Source organism: Pinus tabuliformis, chromosome 6, assembly GCF_031772625.1.
Source record: "Pinus tabuliformis cultivar Carrire ecotype Pingquan chromosome 6, CPIR1, whole genome shotgun sequence".
NCBI lineage: Eukaryota > Viridiplantae > Streptophyta > Pinopsida > Pinales > Pinaceae > Pinus > Pinus tabuliformis.
In genome coordinates, this window is record NC_142292.1 from 604,808,501 (window position 1) to 604,831,551 (window position 23,051).

The following is a 23,051-nucleotide window of genomic DNA, read 5'->3' on the forward strand; positions in this document are numbered from 1 at the left end:
TATGGAATTTTAAAGTCTTAATTAGATTTGAAACAAAACAAGTAGGATCTTAATAAAATACTAGGGGAAGGTAAGGGGGAGAACTAACCTATTTTATTATTCAGAGGACTATTACTTACAGGAGATACATAATCTTAAGAGAAAATTCTTTACATAACAAAATACATTTCATCATCATGAGGAGTACTTTGGTCTATGATTTCAAGTGACTATCTAGGAAATTCCTACTTCTTGACTCCCTCTGACTCACGTGGACTCCATTTCTTCCATTCATCTTTCCTATGACATTGCTTACAACACCTCCTATTTGGCTAGAATTTACTCTACTACCGACTTATGTACTTCATAACTCTAGGCTACTTAGTCCTCCTATCTGCAACATAGGACTACTCAAAACCTGTCCTATTTGGTGTAACTCTCTCTCACATCTCCAAATTTCCCACAACTTCTTTTACAACTATCCATCAGTTCTTTATGCTCTTTTGCTTTCCCTTATGTCTCGAGCCCTCCATGACTCATTTTCATCGATCGCAATAGGTCTTCATCTTTCGCAACCAGGTAGCATCTATCCCCTAATCCCCACCCCCAATACCTAAGGTTTTAAGTTGCCATATTATTTCCTTGAAATGGCAATAGGTTTCCTTCTACCATCAAAATGTTAATCCATAAGGGTATTTCTTTCAGCAACCATCCCGCAACCCGTACTTTAATATTGCTTTGGAAAATAATTGGTGATCTTTTGAAGCAAATTCAATGATATAACTTTCCAGAGTTACTTTCACCCATAAATATACAGCTCTAGTTCGCTAAGTATCCAACCGATCTAAGTTAGCTAAATCAATGGTAGTCCAGGTTCGACAAAATCTAAGACGGTTTCCAACTCTCGCTTTGATTTAAAATCAACATAACCAATTATGGATTTCTTCAGGAAACTTACACTGGAACATTTTGTACTGATCACAAGAAGATTCAGCATATAAATATCCTCCTTAACCCACTCTAAATTATTATTTCTTAGTTGAGCTTGTTGTAAGACAAATGGTTCGATATTCTCATACCACCATTCTTGAATATCTCCTTTAAGAATCCTCGACACCATGCTCTAGATCCCCTTATAGTATATGGGTCCCAACAATGGAACCATTTGTTGGCACAAAATTAGACTTGGTAGACCAAAGGTTTGACCTCCTGTTGCCAACAAATGGCTCCATTATAGTTTAGTGCAATGTTAGCCTTTTCATTCACAACAATGAATACTGAGAGAATCAATCATCATACTATAAAATGAAAATTTTAAAGGGGAAAATCCAAATTAGTCATTCCATACTCTCATACACAAAGTTACCCTAGAATACTTCATTCTATAATAGTACAAGATCATTACATTACAGATTTGTGTCAGTGTGCAAAATCATCAGAGAAATATATCAGAGTGAAGCCTAATAAGTCTAATTCACAATCTAAGAGGTTAGATCTTCAATCTGACAACATCTCGACATAGATTGAGAAGAATCTCTCTTAGCTCATTCTACTTAGGATTTTTATACATTTTCTTCCTTGATCACGCTCGGTTTATCTGGTCCACTTTTACGACTTTGTCCATTTGATCTGGTCCAATTTAACAAAATATGGGTGCTTTGGTCCTTATCATCTTGATTCCTTCAAAATCTAGTGCGTAGATTTACCTTTTGTAGATTATCTAGTTCCCAAGGTAACTACTTTCAACTCTCACTTATCATTGTCCTATTTCTTTTCTTAACTTCTGACTAGTTTGATAATTTTCCTTTCGACTTGCATTGGCCATTCTAGCAACCCTTTTCTGATTAAAATTTAATCAAAATTTATCGAAAAACGAAGGACCCAACACCTCTCCAAGTGGTTAATTGCACAACTTCATTATTCCATACGGTACTGCACTACATGTATGCCTAAGAAAACTCTTAAGACCTTATAATAATGTGTTCTCCTATGCAACATGTTTTCCTTAACATTATGTCTTACAACTTCTTAGGGAAATGCACATGCCTATGATAGGATTTCACAACTTGAACCAAAACCCTGAGGGTGTTCACACATTACATACTGACTCCTTCATTAACCTTCAACACTATTGACTCCATCTTTGTTATTTTATTTCTATGGTCAATACCACCTCTGTCTTTCACTATATATTGTCCGATCCTGACTTTTCAACACTGCGTGATCTACATAATGTCATTATTAACACAACTTGCATTTATTATTACTATTATTAAAGTGTGATCCTCATGCCATTGAATATTATTCTTAAAATATCACGACAATACTAAAGTGGCACGTCATATCACAACCTTGTTGAATTCAGAGTGTTGAAGAGTGATCTCACATTAGAACACTACCTCATGCCTGTAGTAATAATCTATAAATTAGTAGGCATTTGCAATGTATTTTCAATGAAAGGAACAACATTATAAAAATATTATATCCATTGTATCTACACTTAAAGCCATAAGATTACCTCTCGTTTCTACTAATGCAATTGGCTTTAGTCTTGTGCCTCAAACTTCCATTAATTGATCTGGTTGCTCACCATCTCTTTATTTTTTTTACTCTTACCATCTTTGTTCATTCATCCAAATTCTGATGCATAACTCACATCCACTCAACATGATACACCAACTTCTTATGGACATCAAAAACACCTTCATCAGTCATATTTACCATAGTCTTAATTCTAGGGGATTGCAAGTCTTTCTCTGCTCACATCACAATGTATGTATGCCACAACTAGAGCCAAAGAGATAAAAAGATTCTCACCTTTAGTGTCATCAATGTTGGCTATCATAACTTTTGCACCATGTTTTGCTATAAAAAAAAAAGGACGACATCTTCATTGATTCCTTATGCACCTCATATTCTTCCTTCTGGCCATCTTTAAAGCTATCCATCCACAACTCCTTACTTTTTTGCCTCTCCACCATAGCACATAGTGTTGATCTAAACATTTCAACACCAGACATGTCCCTCGCTTAAGGTTTCTTGGCTACTCTTCTATCTCATTCAGGGAATCAGTCCTTCATCCCCCTCTATAGTGTTGGCATGTCATCACCTTATTTCAAGTGGCATCTACCTGTAGTGCCACCTTTTATTAGCAACTTATTACTAGCACTCTATCCTTCACATCCACTTTTCGCCAGGCTCTCATATTTACCACTATGGTTCAGATATTCACCAAGCTTTGCGTCTCTCTCCATCCACCTTCAGCTCTAAAACTAAAAATTAGGATCATGGAGCATTGAGGGAAGTGGTGGTGTTTGAAGACACCGTTCTTTAATCTCACTAGCCAAAAGGACAAAGTATCATGGAGTTTTTTAGCATTTAAATAGGATACAACTAGGATTAATACCATGGGAAGAACCATGGGTGCCATTAAACTTGGAGCATCAAGAAATTTGACCAAGTCAAGTTTACCTAATCCACCCTATCATCTTTCTTAAAAGTCCAAATGACAGTGACGTTTCATCGAATTTGTGTCTTTTTTTTCTTATTAAGATTATAGAACATATAACTAATATAGTTATATAAATTAAATGCCTAGTAAATATAGATATGCATCAAACCTTAGAAATAACTTTTGAGGAAGATTTTTAGGAGAGAATTTTATAATTATGAATTTGATTCTAGAATTCAAAACCTTTCATATTCAATATCAAGAGATTTGATCCCTCTCGATGCTTGGTAGATCCAGAGTTAAGATAGATCTAGGATGGTTTAATTTTCCCTTTAAATAGGCTATATTCCACATGAATATCATAGGTCAATGCCATGGATCAATACCATGGGCTACTTTTATTTTTATAGAATTATTTTATTTTTATTTTTATATTTTATATTAACCAAGTTAAAACGTTTACATTTCATTACATTAATATCTTTATTTAATTTTATTTAATTTTAATTTTATCTAATTTGACTTGTTCAAAATGTTAAATATTACATTTCAACATCTCTACCATACTAGGCTAGAGAGAGTGTCTCTCTATGTAAATATAATTATTAATTTATGTGTTCTTATTTTATTTTAATTTTATGTAATTATACCAAGTCAAAATGTTTACATTACATTACAATCTCTCCCTCAAAACTTTTTTCTTTTAGATTTAATTTTTAAAATGTTATTAAAAAAATTAAAACAAAATATTTTGATTTTGACATGATTTTCAGTTTTTAGGCAGATTAATGATAAGCCATGGTATTGGACCATAGTATCCCAACAAAACCTATTTATAAGTTAATAATATCGAGGGTAAAATGGGGTGAATACCCAAGGTTATGAATCTTGTCGTAAGTATATTGTATGTATTAAGTTTTTATATGCTTATTAATTAAATTTAAATATGCTTACATAATCATTATTTTACACCACTATATCTTGCCCATACCTTTTTTCTCTTAGATTAAATTCAAAAAATATTATAAAATTAAATTAAAACAATCTTTCTTACATTACATCTAAATCCTACACATCTTCTCGCCCCAATTACCCTGTCACACCCGATTGCATTTTTGATGAAATCTTGAAATCTGATCTTTTGATTGCATTTTGATGCAAAATTAACGTTGACCATTTTGTTGTCTCTGGATAGTACAAAATGGCACACCAACACCAACGCAAATAGGGGAGGTGACAATAGCGACAAAGGTTGTTAATTTTTCCATTATTTTAAAATTAAATAGTGAAAATTAAAAAGGACGGTGATGATGAAATACAATTATCATTTAATTTGGAAATTCCTTTCCAATTTCAAAATATAAACCCTTATAATTATTAAGAATTATATCTATTTTTTTATAAATTTATTTAATTATAAAATAAATTTTATCATGAAAAATCATAATTTTAATGATAAAGCTTGTAATATAAATTTATTTTATTTATTATTATAATTTCAGTGATTAAACTTTAAATTATTGTGTATTTAGTGCTATTCTTTATTATAATTTAAGTGATTAAAATTAATTAAAAATATTTTGATGAAACAATTATTATCCTCTCCACCCATTAAGGTTTATGGCCCCATTAATGACATGATAAGCTCCATAAATATTATTATCACGGCTTAGGGCCTCAAAATGCACTCTTAAGTGAGTTAACCTCACCCTTGCCTTTGAGCTTAGAAATAGGCCAATTTCTTTCATTCAATTTTTTTTCCATTATTCAGAAAAAAAGAATTGAGTAATTAAAATTTATATTTTAAAAAATCAAAATTATTTATCATATAATTAGCTCACTACTTTTCTAAATAATTATTTTATAATATTATTTAAAAATATAACAAAATTTAAATTATAATAAGTCTATCAAATTTTTTTGATAAAAAGTCTATGCGCCTGTTCAAAATGTTTGGAGGTATGACCGATATGCCCGTAGTGTACGAGGATACAAGCAATATGAAAGCAAGTCCTATCACCAACTCTAGCCTCTAGAGTTTGGGTGTTTGGAATCGATTGGCAAATAGTCTCACCTGTGTTCAAATATCTGGAGGCATCACCCATACACCTGTAGTGTAAGAGGATACAAGCAATATGAAAGAAAGTCCCATCACCAACTTCGGCGATACAAGCAATATGAAAGAATGTCCCATCACCAGCTTCAGCCTCTCGAGTTTTCGTGTATGGAATCGATTTACAAATAGCCTCACCCATATACCGCAATCTACCATATATATAACATATCAACCTAAATATCCTCATTTGTACAATTGTCTTTGTAAATCTTCTAAATTTACTATTAAAAACAAGAACTTCGTAAATCTTCTAAATTTACTGTTAAAAACAAGAATTCGCATCCTAAAGCCCGGGTGGAAGCACAAATCTATGCACTAGTCAATAAATATTGTTCTAAGGAAATACCCTGTCTGTCTAATGTTACCAACACCCCTAGTGAATAATTACCTCTTTGAAGTGACTGACTTCTTCCATAATTACAATCTTCCTTTTTGACGTGGCTAGCTCCCTTATTGATTATTTAAAAGGGAAAGGACTTTAAAACTAAACCCCTCTTGTCCTTTCATTCCCAAACTATTTAGTTTTGGTAGAAACTATTTAATTTTCTCAACAATGATATGTGTAATGGGTAGTCTTGGCGTCGGTTAAGAAATATTGAAAGGTAAACATTTTCCTCTGTCGTCTATATCTCGCAAACTTTAAAGTACTTACCAATGCCTCTGTGCTGAGTCCATGACCAACTCTCTGTTTTACAGGCTCACTCTGTGAAATGAAACAAACGAGCACATTTTTTTCCAAGCATGAAAAAATAGTGTTCTATTGAAGTGGCAAAGAAAGTACATAATTCATTGGGAAGAACAATTCTCTTACATCATCAGGTGACAGAATATAATTCATTGGGAAGTACATAATGACAGAATATAAACGGACCATTCCACAACAAGATGTCAATTTTCATGTGACTTTCCTCTTGGGAAAATACAACTTTTGTAAAAAACAAAGGACTTTAAACAGAAAATACATTTAAGACAGAGGATTGTTAACAAAAAAAATAGCATAGGGAGTAATCGGGCAAAAAAATCCTGTGAAATGTAATGTCCCCTGCAGAATGTTATGTTCAAATAACTGGAATAAGAACCAATCAGGCTCCAAGGTACATCCATCCTTGGAAAGTCAGTCTGCTTCTCCATTTTGACTCCGATAGATATGGGAAATAGAAATATAGTTGAATTCCTTGACCATGGACTTAGTTTTTAGTTTCCAAGTGGAAAGGGACAAAGCGTTCAAGCAGCCCTGCTAATTTTCCCAATCCATGACAATTTTAGAGTCTCTAGAAATAGTTAGTCTCCTCAATCCAAGCCAGATAGCACAATAAAGAACACCCCAGAGGGCATGGAGCTCAGAATGAGTATTGGAGCGAGTGGCACAATGCCAATGGAAAGGGTAAAGGTGTTATGGTCCTAAGTGATGGCCATGCCACATCCACAGAGACCAAAAGAGGAAGCCCTATCAATAAAACCAATAAGAAACTCAACCCATATGTTGTGAGTTGGAGGAGGACACTTGGGGGCGAGAGATGTTGAGGCTGAAAACTCTGGATGGAGAGATGATTTTGGAGTTATTCTGCTAAATGTCAGGTTGTACTTGCTCAAAAATAAGTGCATTCCTAGCCCAATAAATTCCTATATGATGAAGGAGACCAATGTCCGGAGATGTTTGTTACCTACAGTCCAATTGCCAACGAAGGAGACAATGTCCAAATGATCCCAAACTGGAGGAGATTTGATCAAGTGAAGTACCCGAGTCCAAAACGAAGTTGAGAAAGGACTGTTAATAAAAAGATGATTGACATCCTCACCATGATATTGGCAAAGGCAACATCTACCCAGACCCTGGTAGCCTCTCTTACATAGGATTTCCCATGTCATAATCCGATTATGAACCATCAACCAAGAGAAACACATTAATTTCAATGGGAAATTCCATTTCCAAGACTGAGAAAGCCAAGAGTGTAGAAAATTTAGGCTAGGAGGCAAGGAAATTAGTCGATATGCCTCTTTTACTATGTCTTTTCCATGTTGTTATCCTCCAAACCATATTAGACTGCCTTCTTTGGGTGAAAGAATAACCCCCGATAGTTTCAGATTGATAATGTATGACTTCCATTCTGGGATCAGAGGGTCAGGTAGCCCAATCTCATATGCATTCTTCCAAGGAGTGAAAAATAAAGTGGAAAGTGAAGCATATGTCATAATTTTGATCACATAAAAACCTTGATTATGCATAAATGTAATGAGAGGAGGGGATAATAGGTGAGTACATGTCATTCCAGCAAGTGAGTCTAACTCGATCTCTGGGATGGAACCGAAGCCAACTTCCAACAAATATTTCCAAAAATTCAGTGCTTGGTCGAGAGAAGACTGCACCATGAAAATGATATTTGATATGGGTCCAAAGCACCATATCATATCCAACTAATAAAATACTTGTTCTGAAGGTATTTTGTTGTGATAGCACGGTGTTAGAGGCCATCACTGCTCACTACTCTTCAGAATTTTTTTAATAGGAGAGCCAAGTTAAAAAAAGTTATGTCTTTAAGGTCCCAGCCACCTTGATTGACAGGTGTTGGTGTACATGCACTTAGACTAGCTGTGTTGGTGTACATGCATCTAGATTAGCTCCAGTTAACTTATTGCTTGCATGTGGCACATGTACACATTAACATAAGATAAAGCACACTTAGCTTTAGTTAGCTTTAGTTATTGCATGTACAACTAAGCTTAACTTAGTTTCTTTTATGTATTTATTCTAAAACTAATATTGTAGAATCAATTTTTTTCTTTTCTCAATTCTTGCTCGCTTCCTTCCTTCTCTTGCAAGCTTGTTTATTGTTTTGCAGATCTAGATCTGTGTATCTCAAAAATCTTACATGGTATCAGAGAACAGGGATTTGTAATCAGTGCACAAGCAATTTTATTTGCAGGTTCAGAAGATTGAAGCAACAACAAAGAATGGAGTCTAAATTGGAGTTTCCACAATTGGCAATTCTCACTCCATATAATTATTTCAAATGGAAGCCAAAGATTCAACTTCATCTCAGAAGTAGAGGCTTATTTCGAATAACCATGGAAACGGAAGTTGAACCAACATCGGCAATGGAGAAAACAAGATATTTCAATCGCATGGACGAGGCCTTCGGCATCCTATGTTTATCTATTTCTCCGGAACTGCTATTTCATGTTGAATCATGTTCAACTTCAAATGAAGTATGGAAAATTTTGGAAGGATTGTTTGGAAAACAGGATGAAATGCAAGGTCACATTCTCGAAAATGAGTTAAACTCATTAGATCCGAGAAACTTTGAGAACATTCAAGATTTTTTCACAAGGTATAAAGCCTTTTTGGTTCAGCTGAAAGCATGCGGGATCGACAAATCCAAGCAAGAAAATCAGTTGATTCTTTCCATTTGATCAAAACTTGGTCCAGAGTATGCAGTATTCATCTCTACATTCCACACAGTCAGATCTGCAACTGGTGCAGCTTGGAAGATGCCCTCACTGGATTCTTTTATTCAGTCTTTGATGCATGAGCAAGATAAGCTCATCAAAATGGGCACACTTAAAAATTCCAAAGCGCATGCACTTACTGTGCATGCAAAAGGAAAGGCAAATTCCAAAGACCATCAGAAAGGAAAAGGGAAGAAGGATCCTGATCCAAGAAAGGGAGGACATCCCAAACCCCCTGATGGATCATCTAGCTCAAAGGAAAGGAAAGGAACGAAAGGGCAATCAATGTGCAATTATTGCCACCGTGGTTTTCATCCTGAATCTGCATGCATGAAGAAGACTATAGATCTTATGGCGCAGACACTCTAGCAACACAATCTTGGAGACCACATTCCTGAGAATGCTAAGAAGAAGTCTGGAGAAAAATCACCAGATCCAAGAGGTAACGGGCATGCTTTGATTGCTCTTCATTCTGCACCACAAGAATGGATCATCGATTCAGGAGCTTCACATCATATGGCTTCTTCAAAGGAATCCTTTTCTTCTCTACATGCATACTCAGGTCCTCCCATTCTCATGGGGGATAATTCTGGAGTTGTAGCAACTGGACAAGGAAGAGTGCATTTCGAAGATGGAAGTTTTGAAAATGTCTTGCATATTCCAAGGCTTTCTGTGAATCTTCTCTCAGTGTATCAGATGACACAAACAGGCAGTGGAAGGAAAGTGGAATTTACCCCAGATTCCATGAGCATTTATGACATGCAAACCAATTTGAAGATTGCATCTGGCAAGGTAAATGATCAATCTCGTCTGTATACATTTTCTGATTTTGTTCCTCAATCAGATTCTATTTTGCTACTTACGCATGCAAATGAAGAAAGTAGGATTTGGCACGAGAGATTTGGGCACTTGAATTTCAGATATATGCAATAGCTTAGTAAGCAAGGGATGGTCAAAGGATTGCCAACCATTGAATTTTCAGATGGTGTTTGTAATGGATGTGCTCTTGGAAAGCATCAACAAGAAAAATTCGAGAAGGGGCATGCATGGAGAGCCTCTTCACCTTTGGAACTTGTACACAGTGATCTCATGGGTCCATTTTCGGTGCTTTCAATGAGCAAAGCAAGATATGTGTTGTCATTTATAGATGATTACACGAGATTCACTTGGGTTTACTTCTTGAAACTCAAGTCTGAAGTTTTTCAACATCTAAAGATTTTCAAAGCGCATGCGGAAAATCAGTCTGGAAAACACATCAAAATACTCCGCACAGATAATGGGACGGAATATGTCAACAAAGATATCAAGAATCTTTGTGATGAAGCAGGCATATAGTTGCAGCATACAGTTCCTTACACTCCACAGCAAAATGGCGTGGCTGAAAGGAAAAATCGATCTTTGAAAGAGATGGCTAATTGCATGTTGCATGCAAGATCTCTTCCGTCGAAATTGTGGGCCTAAGCTATTAATTGTGCCTCATACATCCAGAACAGATCTCCTCATAAATCTGTTACTGGAAAAGCACCTTTTGAGGCTTGGACTGGCATGCAACCTGAAGTTAGTCATTTCCGCATTTTTGGATCTCGAGCATGGGCCCACATTCCTCTAGAGAAGAGAAAGGCTTTGGAGCCTCAAAGCAAAGCATGCATGTTTGTTGGATATTCTGATGAAGTCAAAGGGTACAGATTGCTTGATATCCCCACTGAAGAGCTCTTTATTGAAAGGAGTGTAAAGTTTGACAAAGATATTTCGCATGCACCAGTAGATGAACTTGTTACCAAATTTTCATCACCACTCATTGATGAGTATGCAGATGAAACTTCAGACCAGCATTCTGATGAAGATGAGTCTTTTCCTGTGACCCCTGTTAGACCACCAGTTGTTGAACATCGAGATCATACTTCTGCATGTAGTTCGGAAGATTCTCGACCACCTTCAACACAAAAATGGTGCAACATGAGTGATATCCTTGATGATCCTGCCTCTATCCCTCTGTTTGAGGAAGATCTGCAAGCACTCTTAGCTATGGAGCCATCCATGCCCATGCATGCTTATATGATGCATGGATCTGATCCACAAACTTATGCAGAAGCAAATGGGCATCCTGAATGGGAAGCCGCCATGGATGAGGAATATAACTCTCTCATTGAGAACCAGACTTGGGATTTGGTTCCGCTACCTTCAAATCGCAAACTTGTGAGATGCAAGTGGGTTTACCGGACCAAGAAAGCATCAAATGGCCAAGTTAGTCGATATAAGGCACGATTGGTAGCAAAATGTTTTCAGCAAGTACATGGTGTTGACTATGATGAGACTTTTGCTCCAGTGGCAAAAATGGATTCCATTCGGCTAGCTCTCTCCATTGCAGCAGCAAGAGGATGGGAGGTGCATCATATGGATGAGAAGAATGCCTTTCTTCATGGTGATCTCGAGGAGGAAATCTACATGGAGCAGCCACCGGGATACATGCAGAATTCATCTCTGGTATGCAAACTAAAGAAGTCTCTCTATGGCCTCAAGCAGGCACCTAGAGCATGGTATGCAAAGATGGATTCTTATTTGTTATATCAAAATTTTGTACGCTGCAAATCTGATTCCAATGTTTATTTTCTGAAGAAAATTGACTCCTTGTTGATCATAATACTCTACGTAGATGATCTTTTGAAAACGGGTAGTTCAGCTTCTGTCATTACTAACATCAAAACTGCATTGCATAAGCGGTTTTCTATGACAGACATGGGCTTGCTAAATTTCTTCCTTGGACTAGAGATCCATCAGTGTGATTCTGGCATTACCATTTCTCAACCAAAATATGCCAGAGATCTTTTGGCACGATTTCACATGAGTGACTGAAAGCCAACAGCCACACCTTTCTTATCAGGGATAAAGCTTGAGAATGGCAAAGACACACCATTGGTTGATTGCACATTGTATCGCCAGCTTGTGGGAAGTCTTCTTTATCTCACTCACTCCCGTCCTGATCTCTCCTATGCTGTCGGAGTAGTTTCCAGATACATGCAGGAGCCACATGAGTTACACTGGAATGCTGCAAAGCGCATCCTTCGATATGTCCAGGGGACAATCACCTATGGGATTCATTATGCAGCCAATTGTTCTTTGAATCTCATCGGGTTCACAGATTCAGACTGGGTTGGCGACACCATTGATCGCAAGTCTACTTCCGGTTATGTACTTAGTTTGGGATCCGACCCAATTTTTTGGTCAAGTGAGAAGCAGGCTGCCATTGCTTTATCATCAGCAGAGGCCGAGTATAGAGGAGCAGTCAATGCCACTATTCAGGCAATTTGGCTACAACATTTCCTATCTGAGCTTGGGATTAGTGTCCATAATCCAACTGTAGTCTGATGCGATAATCAAAGTACGCTAAAGTTTTGCAGAGATCCAGTGCAGCGGCAGCGTACCAAACACATCGAGATCCACATGCACTTCATTAGAGAACTCATTCATGATGGGATCATCGATCTTCAGTATTGTCCTAGTTCCGAGCAGATTGCTGACATCTTCACCAAGACTTTCACTAAGCAGAAGTTTCGATTCCTGTGAGATCGTCTCGGGGTGAAGGACACAACTGCTTAGCAGTTGTCTTTTCTCTACTTTTGCATTATATTTTGAGGGGGGGTTTTCTTCCCACTGGGTTTTCCCTCTTTCCTCCTTTTTATGCATTGTATATGGGTACCTAAAATGGCCGTGTTGCCGGGACTCATTCATTTTGCATCACACTCACCTAAGTTATGCTTAAGGGGGGGTGTTGGTGTACATGCACTTAGACTAGCTGTGTTGGTGTACATGCACCTAGATTAGCTCCAGTTAACTTATTGCTTGCATGTGGCACATGTACACATTAACATAAGATAAAGCACACTTAGCTTTAGTTAGATTTAGTTATTGCATGTACAACTAAGCTTAACTTAGTTGCTTTTATGTATTTATTCTAAAACTAATATTGTAGAATCAATTTTTTTCTTTTCTCAATTCTTGCTCGCTTCCTTCCTTCTCTTGCAAGCTTGTTTATTGTTTTGCAGATCTAGATCTGTGTATCTCAAAAATCTTACAACAGGAAAATTAAGCAGCTCCAAACTAGCCCAGTCGAATTTACGATCAGATTTGGTACTAGCCGATAAGAAACATGTCATAATGGGATTTATCTTACAGATAACTCTCGTAAGAAATTTATAAATATGCATCTAGTAAATAGGAATACTAGTTAGGATGAGTTTGATGAGAATGAATCGAATGCCTAGTGAGATCCACTTGTGTGACCACTGGACGAGTCGCTTTTCAATTTTGAGGATGAACCAGTCCCAGTTCACATTCTTGTATCCATTCGGCTTCAAATTGAACCCTAAGTATTTAAAACCCTTGTCCAAATGGTTTACTTCAACCCCAAACATATTGGCGATCACCAATGATCTTTTCGCTTCAGGATCGCCAGAGATTAGAAAGGATTTTGACTAGTTCATGAATAGGCCCGAAGCAAGCCCAAAATACTCAATAATGTTGAAAATCAACTTTCATTCTTTAGGGTCGGACTTCCCTATCACCAATAAATCATCCACGAACAGTAGATTTGAGAGGGGGAATGCTTCGACAATCAAGCAACTTATAAGAATACCTCTATCACGGGCCTCCATAAATCTTCTACTTAGACCATCAATAATGATGAGGAATAAAAGAGGAGACAGAGCACAACCCTGTCGGAGTCCCCTAGGGGCTGGAAGGAAGCTTGTAGGGAAATCATTAATAATGATAGAAAAGGATGCATATTTGATACAAGATTTAATCCATTTAATCATTTTATTGTTGATCCCAATCTTCAACAAGATCATCCATAAGAGTTCACAGTCAACACATTCAAATGCTTTGTTCAATCAATCTTCATGAGAAAGGCATCCAAATTTCGAGTTTTAATGGAGTGTGTACATTCCTGACTTTTAATGGAGCGTGTACATTCCTGACTGATAGCTGCAACATCATAGATCTGTCGGTGCTCTAGGAAGCGAAATTATTTAGGAGAAATATATTTCGACAAGAAGGGCTTTAGCTAATTGGAAATGGTTTGCAATATCAGTTTGTAGATGGTGTTGCACAAAGTGATGGGATGATAATCAGAAAAAGAGGTGGGTTTATCAATCTTCGGGATAAGGGAGATAAATGTAGCATTGGTAGCACTAGAGACCCAGCCAAGATTTCTGGATTCTTCGACCATTTCAGTGAGCTTACCAATTATAATTTCCTGGAAATGTAGAAAAATTTCCATGGTCCATCCATCTGGACCGGGACTTTTACCTCTGGCTAGTTCTTTCAATATAGATAGAATCTCCTCCTTTGTAACAGGTCGTTCCATTTGATCGTTTTCCTACACTTTTGTCGAAAAGGGCAAAAATGGACATTGTTCCAACTGTTTGTTGAAAGGGACATCTTCCCTAGAGCGACAAATGACGTTATAATAGCTCAGAGCCTCCCCTTCTATATCTTTTTGTGATGTGAGTTGAGCACTAGACTCTGACTTGATGCTCGATATCAAGTTTTTTTTGTTGCCTCCGAGATATCTTGTTGTGGAAAAAAATTCTATTTTTATACCCAGCCTCTACCCACATAAGCTGACTCTTCTGTTGGAGAGCTTCTACCTGGCCAAGTAGAATTTGTGATCTACGACATTCCAATTGAAGTATCTCAAGCTTACTAGATTATGAGAAGTATGCAGGGTCGTTTGGTTCCTCCAATGATTTTACTTGTTTGTTGATGGATAGTAATTCCTTAATCAGATTCCCTTTCTTTTGGTGAGCCCGACGTTTGGTCTTTTTCTCGAGAATTCTCAACTTGTGATTGATTTTGTCCATTTTCCTATAAATAGAGACATCAAGAGGAGTTTGTCAGATAGAGTACACCAGTTCAATGAAATTCGTCTCCTTTAGCCAAAAAAGGTTAAATTTAAAAGGTAGATCCTTGTGATTGTTAATATCAGTCCAATTAAGCAAAATGGGGAAGTGGTCAGAGATTTTGGATGGAATGATCCATGATTTCAAGTCCGTCATATTGCTGACAATGAATTCATGAACATAAAAGCGGTCAAAATGTTTTGCTATGCTAGATTATCGTAGTCCAATTGTTTTAAGTATAAAAAATATTTACGTTTCAACAGGGAATCTCTTTATTGATGTACATTGTCTTTATTTTTATATTATAATTTATATTTTTAATTTTTATAAAAATAATAAAAAATTATATATATATATATATATATATATATATATATATATATATATATATATATATATATATATATATATATATTCTATCATTACTGGCTACTTTACACCCTCAACGTAAAGTATTTAAAAAATCATCCTAATTTGAAAATGAGGATGTTGAGTATATTATTTTATAAATTAGAGTAGTGAGTTTTCAAATATTTTTGGTTTATTTTTTAAATTTTTAAATTTTTTTTATAAAGTATAGTTTAGTAATTTTTATTATTTTGAAAATTTTATTGAGAAAATAAATTATAGATTTTTTATCTTTTTGAATAATGTGGAGAAAGCGACTCTTTTTATTTAAATGATTCTCAAATTTTTTAAAGTTAATTATTAGGATTTTTTTAAGTTAATCATTAGCAAATTACTTAATATATCGCTAGGAAACAGTCTCCTTAACTACTATGAATTAATTGGCCAACTAAAAGCTTTAATAATTTGGGACCTCTCATTCCATCTAGTCACCTCATCCTTTGAAGAGGATTTCTTTCAAGTGACAAATAAGGGTATTAATGATCTTCAATTTTTGTACTTCATTTAATATATCACTAAGAAACAACCTCATTAACTACTATTAATTGATTGGCCAACTAAAAGCTTTAATGATTTAGGACCTCTCATTTCGTATAGTCACCTCTTCCTTTGAGAAGGAGTTTTTTATTGGAAAACAAAGTAACTACCTTTATCTTCATTATCCATTTTTATATCCATACTAGTCAAATGACAATTAAGGATATTAAGGATCTTCAATTTTTGTACTTCTTACATTTTTAAACTATACACTTACTTCTTCAAGTGGATTCCATACTAGTCAAGTGATAATTAAAGATATTAATAATATTCAATTTTTGCACTTCTTACATTTTTAAACTATAAACTTACCTCTTCAAGTAGATTCATTTTATAGAGAAATTTTCCATATAAAAGATTTCCATCTTGCTCAATAAGCTTGTTCTTGTTAAGTATCCAAATTTTCCATTTTTCAAGGGTCATATTCTTCTTGTAGTCTAATACCTTATGCCTTATGCCATCTTCATTGCAATAGAAAATCTCACATTTAAGTTTCCATAACTAAAAGTTATTTTTAGCATTAAACTTCTCCATCTTAAATTTTGTCATTTGTCATCTTTATCATTAATCTTTACACAAGCTCCCTCCAAATCCATTTTTCCCCTTTTATATATATATCCTCTCGCCAAAGAAAATAAATCCCATTACCCAAGAAGTATTGCAAACTTCCACTACTTAGCTTCTAGAAGCATTGCAAACTTCAGCTATGTTTTTTTAGAAAGTACATATATCGTTTCACTAATAAAAAAGCACTCCATGACTGGGAAAATAAGGATATCCACTTGTAACCTCTATATATGCGACTCAAACGCTGTTCCACGACTGCGGCTATAGACACAAACAACCCTTCAGCAAACGCCATGAACAAACTCAGCTTTGGACTCAATGCTTCTCGTCTACAATGGAAGCAACTACCCTTTGTAACGACAGCTAAGGTTACAAAATCCAAGACCATTGTTCCGTGGGCACTCTGCTTTTACGAACAAAAACATATTGCTTGCTCCATTAATTTAGATGCAATTTTGCGGCTCCTCTGCCTATAAGCATTGGCTAAATCAACTTGACCTAAAATTCCACTTTTGTGTCACTAAGCACTCTGGCTAAATCAACCTGACCTAAAATTCCTCATTTGTGTCACTAAGCACTCTTATATCCACTTGACTTCCCTCTCCTTTCCATCATCGGGAATGAACCAATCCACTTGACCTGCCACTCCTCTACTGTATCACCGAGAACAACAAATATATATTTGTATAGACTTGGAGATTAGCAAACAACAAATATATGTTTGTATAGACTTGGAGATTAGCAAACAAGTGGGTTACAACTTCACATCTAGAACTCGACTGTTTGCTTGCATCCTTGGTTATGATACCATTTGTAGGTATTTGCAATCTTACAAGAGATGGAAACAAAATATGATTTACAATTCTTAAACAGTAATCTTAAATGATGTTATGTATGCAATCTGTTGACAAACGCTGTGGATCCTTGATACAGGAGGTCGAATAAAATCAGCGAGTATGAGAGGTAAATATGATTTCGTCAATGGAGGTGAATTAGTGTTTTGTTTCCATTAATATTCTATTTGGGGATTCCCATCGATCTCTTCCACCGATCGCGCTGAATTTGCATTTTGTTTCAATTGATATTCTGTTTGGGCGTTGCAATCAATCTATTCACTAATATTCTGTTTTGGGTATATTGCTATCAATCTCTAATTCATTCTATAGCAAATCGCTACATTGGATACATTGGAGGGGCTGGGGCTGTGCTGATAGCATTAGCAGTCATAGTATTCATGATATTTTATGTGAAGAAGAGAAAAGCTCTTAGCAGGGATTTTACCACTGGTTTCAACAATCACAAGAGAAAGGACCCGGAAGCAGCTGGACTCAGTGGGCTTAAGATAAGCAATTTGTCTATATTCTCTTACGAAGAACTTTGTCAAGCTACAAATTACTTCGATGAAGAGAACGAAGTTGGGGATGGAGGGTTTGCGTCCGTCTATTTTGGAAAGCTTGGGGATGGACGAAGTGTGGCCGTAAAGAGGCTTTATCACGACAATGTTAGAAGGGTCGAACAGTTTGTCAACGAGGTGATGGCATTTTCAACCTTGAATCATCCACATGTGGTTCGTCTTTATGGCTGTGCCTATCAAGACAGTCCAGACCTCCTTCTGGTATATGAATTTGTCTCAAATGGGACCTTGGCTGATCATCTTCATGGCCACCGCAGAAGTCCCGAGGGATTACCATGGGACACTCGTTTAAACGTTGCTATACAAACTGCCCAGGCTTTAGCTTTCCTTCACAGCCTTGATCCTCCTATATTCCACAGAGACGTGAAATCCTCCAATATTCTCTTGGACGAGGATTTCAATGTCAAGATAGCAGATTTTGGGCTCAGCAGACTTATGCCAGGTAATGCCTCACATGTCACTACTGCTCCACAAGGCACACCCGGGTATGTTGACCCAGAATACCATCAGTATTATCAACTTACGGAGAAATCTGATGTGTATAGCTTCGGGGTTGTTTTAGTGGAGATGATCTCTGGGAAATTAGCAGTCGACATAAATCGGAAGAAGAAGGAAATCAACCTTGCACACCTGGCGGTGACGAAGATCCAAGAAGGGGCAGTGCATGAACTAGTGGATGAGCAGCTGGAGATTGAAATGAATCCAAATGTGAAAGTCGAGGTGAATGCAGCTGCAGAATTGGCCTTCAGATGCCTAGTGCCAGAGAGGGATGACAGACCACACATGAATGAAGTTGTTGCTGAGCTTGAGCAAATCAGAAAATCACAGGTTACCTCAGCAGCTCCAGGTGAACAGTGGGGATCATTTTCCGATATCGAACAGCCAACCATAGAGCCAGAATCTCCCATATCTGTTCAAGACAAATGTGCTAGCATAACCTCCACTACCAAGGAGGACCATGGTTTCCATCCACTTTGTGATGAGATCCACCAAGTATCGCTTTGAACCTATGAAGACTCTTCACGCCCTTTGCCAGCCAGTTTCAGTACAATCGCTGCAAAGAAGGGTTTTTTTTTACAATATAGTTGTTTTACTAGCCAGTTTACAGAACATACTCCTCTCTGTGGGTTTAATCCAACCGAAATAGCTAAATACGTCTATGAACATTTTTAACTCAACTAAGAGCAGTTTAAGTTCTAGTCAATTACTTGTATTAGTGCTAACCGTTTATATTGTATTATATCTGTACAAATCTACATCATTATTTTTTATATTAAAGAAAATTTAAAGAATAAAATTCAATAATATCAATTTTTATTGTAGAAATATACACACTGATATATATTATTATTTATTTATTCTATGGAGAGATATGCTATTTATTATCATTATTGATTTTATATGGTTGATAAGATTAGTTTATTTTAAAGATGAAATAGTTGGCAAGACATAGTCTAAGTTATAGATTAAATTTAGGATATTTTTCTGGTTAATTTTTAAATAAGATAGAGAAGAGATTTTTAAAAATTTGAATTTAAATTGTTTAATTTGTAAAATTTGAATGCTTCAATAGTTTTTTTTAGGGTGCTCAATCTATTTATAATTCAAAAATGCATTTTAAACAACAACAAAAAACATTCTTTTTTGAAATTGTTTTGCAAGTAAAAAATTCTATTCCATATATAAGTTAGACTACACCATTTAGTAATCACCAGCATAGATCCATCTTAAACACTGATCTAACATGAGCCAGAAAGATCTAATTTCTTCGGGTGCAAATTTATTCATGAGCAAATATTATTTTTACATTTTTTATTTTGGCTAACATAAACAAAAGTTCAACTTTAATGACAGATAAACAAAATTACACATCATACCAGACTGTAAAATAAACTCATGAATCAATTAATAATAACTCCACAACACCATTAATAATTATCCATTATCTCTATCTCACAAGAGGCTAGTCCAGACTGTAAAATAAACTCATGAATCAATTAATAATAACTCCACAACACCATTAATAATTATCCATTATCTCTATCTCACAAGAGGCTACTCCATTCAGTCTCCCTTCTCAGGGGCTTCAAACCAAAATCATTCTACAATTGAGAGTGGAGGGATGAGAGCAGCGTGTGCAGTTTAATTCATCTTCAATCCACAGCGGAAGCAACAACGAAATTCATGTCCGTAATTGAAACAACAATGAAATTACGTTGGCTTCATAAAACGAGCAACGTGTAAAAGTTTCTGTTAATTGGACTTTGCATTAATTCCACTGTTGTCCACTGGGCTGTTACATCGATAAAATTAATAATGTTGACTTCGGATGACTGTTTGTTTTAGATGTTTTGGCAAGGGCTAACCAACTTGTCATAGGGCATTAATGCCCAGGTACATGCATGCTCTATAATAAAATATAACGCCTGTGTGGTGATTACATAAATTAAAAATAAAGATGATGCGTTATTTTGTTATAGATCGGACATTTAATGCCCTATCTGGTTAGCCCTTGTCCTTTTAGATAAACTTTATATTTATTCCACGGTAATTTATTTGGCTGTTCCATCCAAAGGTTTAATCAACAGTGTTTTGAGATGACTGCAGAGTCTGCCTGGTCCATAAAATTAGTTCAAATAAACTTAAACATGTTTTAAAATAATATGTTGACTTTGCAATCTTTGGTCGAAGACTGGTTCTTATTCCTACATATTTTAGCGGCTTCCTACTGTAATTTTGACCGGAATTTGAGAGAAGTAATTTTGACCGGAATTTGAGAGAAGAACCCGTTTGGGAATGTCAACTTATTAATTGATTAGCTTTGCAGTGTCAATATGAAAATTGAGAAAAAGTTGAAACATCTTTTTAGGTGATTTTTTTCAAATTTCAATATGAAGTTAGAAATAAATATTTTTGGTTGTGGCCCAAACTATAATAAAACCATATAAATGATTATGTAACTTCCTAAAAAGTGTTGGTTATATCATTATAAATATCTATATATGTAGTTATGTAACTTCTCATAAAGTATTGGGTAGATCATTTTTAAGAGAGGTGGATTAGAAGAGTCTCACATTTATCTAGAAAGATATTTGCAACTTTGAATGGATTGTCTCCAAGAATGACCAAGAAGCATGAGGAATGACTAGGTTAATGCACATAAGAACCCAACAAGACATCCTTTGACGTACCCCAGATGTCAAATACCCTCTCGCCCTTTAATACACCCCTCAATACATACATGACATCCACTCAGGCTTAAAAACTTATTAGTACATTGGAAGAATTAGTACATTGAAAAGATTGTATTTATCTGCTTAGTAAATTACTGTTGCATTTTTAGAACTGAAATATCATTTATTTAATTTTTCAAAATTGAGGGGATACAAAGATTTTCATTCTAGATGTTCATCATTTTCATCCATTTGGAAGATTATCCTTTATTTCTTTTAAAAAAACCCTTACATGATTATTAATCACAATTTTTCTTCTTAACATTAAGTTAATTTCTAAGTAGTTAGGACATTGGTATATAGGACCTTGAGAAGTAATCTTTAATCACCACACCTTGACTTAACACTTAGTAATCTTCCATCATGTAGAGACTCCTTACCTACAATTGTCCTAACAATTCAACCTTGCTATCCCACCCCACCTTAACACTATCATTTTGAAGATGTGAGGACATAATGTATCTCTTAATCAAGTGAAACCCATTTGCAAATCAAAATGATGTAGGCAATCTTTGCACTATCATTTTGCTAACATCTCACATGGCACCATATTTGATTATCTTGACACTGTCATTTTGAATATATGAGGACATAATGCATCTCTTAATCAAGTAAAACCCATTTGCAAATCAAAATGATGTAGGCAATCTTTTCACTATCATCTTGCTAACGTCTCACATGGCACCATATTTTATTATCTTGATTGAGATGGATTGATTGTATTCGTTTGAATTCAAAATGTGTTGATTTATTCATTAATTTTTTTTATTTTTTGTATCTAGAGGAATCAACAACTAGGTCGGGCTCTGAATTGTGTGAAACGAGGTTGATTTTGACCACTACCACTATAACATGTAGGTGAAACCATATGCACCCCCAAGCATAATCCACAGGGAAAATGAGGCCAATTTGAACCTCATACTTTCTATAAGACTTTATATCATGGTCATTGCTAATAAAGTTGTTCCACTGAAAACACTAATCTAATTTAATATTATTGTAATTTCAATGAACTAATCTAAATCTAGATTTACTTTAAAACCAACTTATATTCTCTCTAATAACAAGGTTTGACTATTTTACATTTTTTGCCATTTTCACCAATGATATAATACTTAGTGATTTTTTTGATACTTGAAATGCATATTTGAATGCATAAATAAATTTAGAAGTCAAGATAATTTTCAAACAATTTTTTCTTAAATTTTGATAAATAAATTTAGAAATCAAGATAATCTCCAAACAATTTTTTATTAAATTTTGAATTAAACTTGTAAAAAAATATATTAAAAAAAACATATTTAAAATATATTTTTTAAATCTTTTAACTTGTATATTTTAATGTAAATATATTTAACACTTCTCACAATAATAATAAATAATTATTTAAATATTTACCTACACACCCTTTAATATTTAAATATTTATCTACATATTAGGATAATTTGTTTTTGGATTTCAAACATTTTTATTCCGTAAAAATACCTATAATTTTACTATACTATACTATACTATAAACAAAACAACCGTGGAAATCTACATTATACGATATTCATGTCCACTTTGGGTTATTAGTTACTAATAACAACCACATGTAGTTTATACAAAACATTAATAGTATTATTGATGATGTTGTTGTTAGCTAACGGGCATGCTTACCTTAATGATCACTCTCCCTGAAACAAGAAGTACACACTCTGTCGGGTCAACGAAGAAGTGGCAGGTAGTCCACGTTCCACGAGGAATGGTGTGATGTCCATGTACAATTCAAAAGAACCACATAGGATCTCAAACCCTTTTTCATTCAAAATCTAATTCTCCGTCATAGAGCTTCCACCTTCCCTTCCGCCCAAAAGGGTTGATTTTATTTCTTTCAAAATTCGGAGAGATTTGCATATTTTATTTCTTTATTTATAGAAAGTTAACGAATCTGTCTCTTGCATTTTTGTGATATGGAAAAATTAGCCATCGCTGGGTGCAATCAGTTCCAGTTTCTGTA

The 23,051-nt window shown here is 35.3% G+C and overlaps 1 protein-coding gene across 1 annotated transcript in view; it reads left to right on the plus strand.

Moving 5' to 3' along the window:
* The window catches only part of LOC149260012 (LEAF RUST 10 DISEASE-RESISTANCE LOCUS RECEPTOR-LIKE PROTEIN KINASE-like 1.2), a 60,908-nt gene extending 41,912 nt beyond the window's left edge, over window positions 1-18,996 (plus strand). Inside the window, exons 2-3 of the mRNA XM_089378411.1 lie at window positions 17,339-17,368; window positions 17,572-18,996. Of these exons, the coding sequence (XP_089234537.1) occupies window positions 17,339-17,368; window positions 17,572-18,824 (1,283 nt within the window). The 3' untranslated portion in view covers window positions 18,825-18,996. The remainder of the gene's footprint in view (window positions 1-17,338; window positions 17,369-17,571) is intronic.
* The last annotated feature ends 4,055 nt before the right edge of the window (window positions 18,997-23,051 follow it).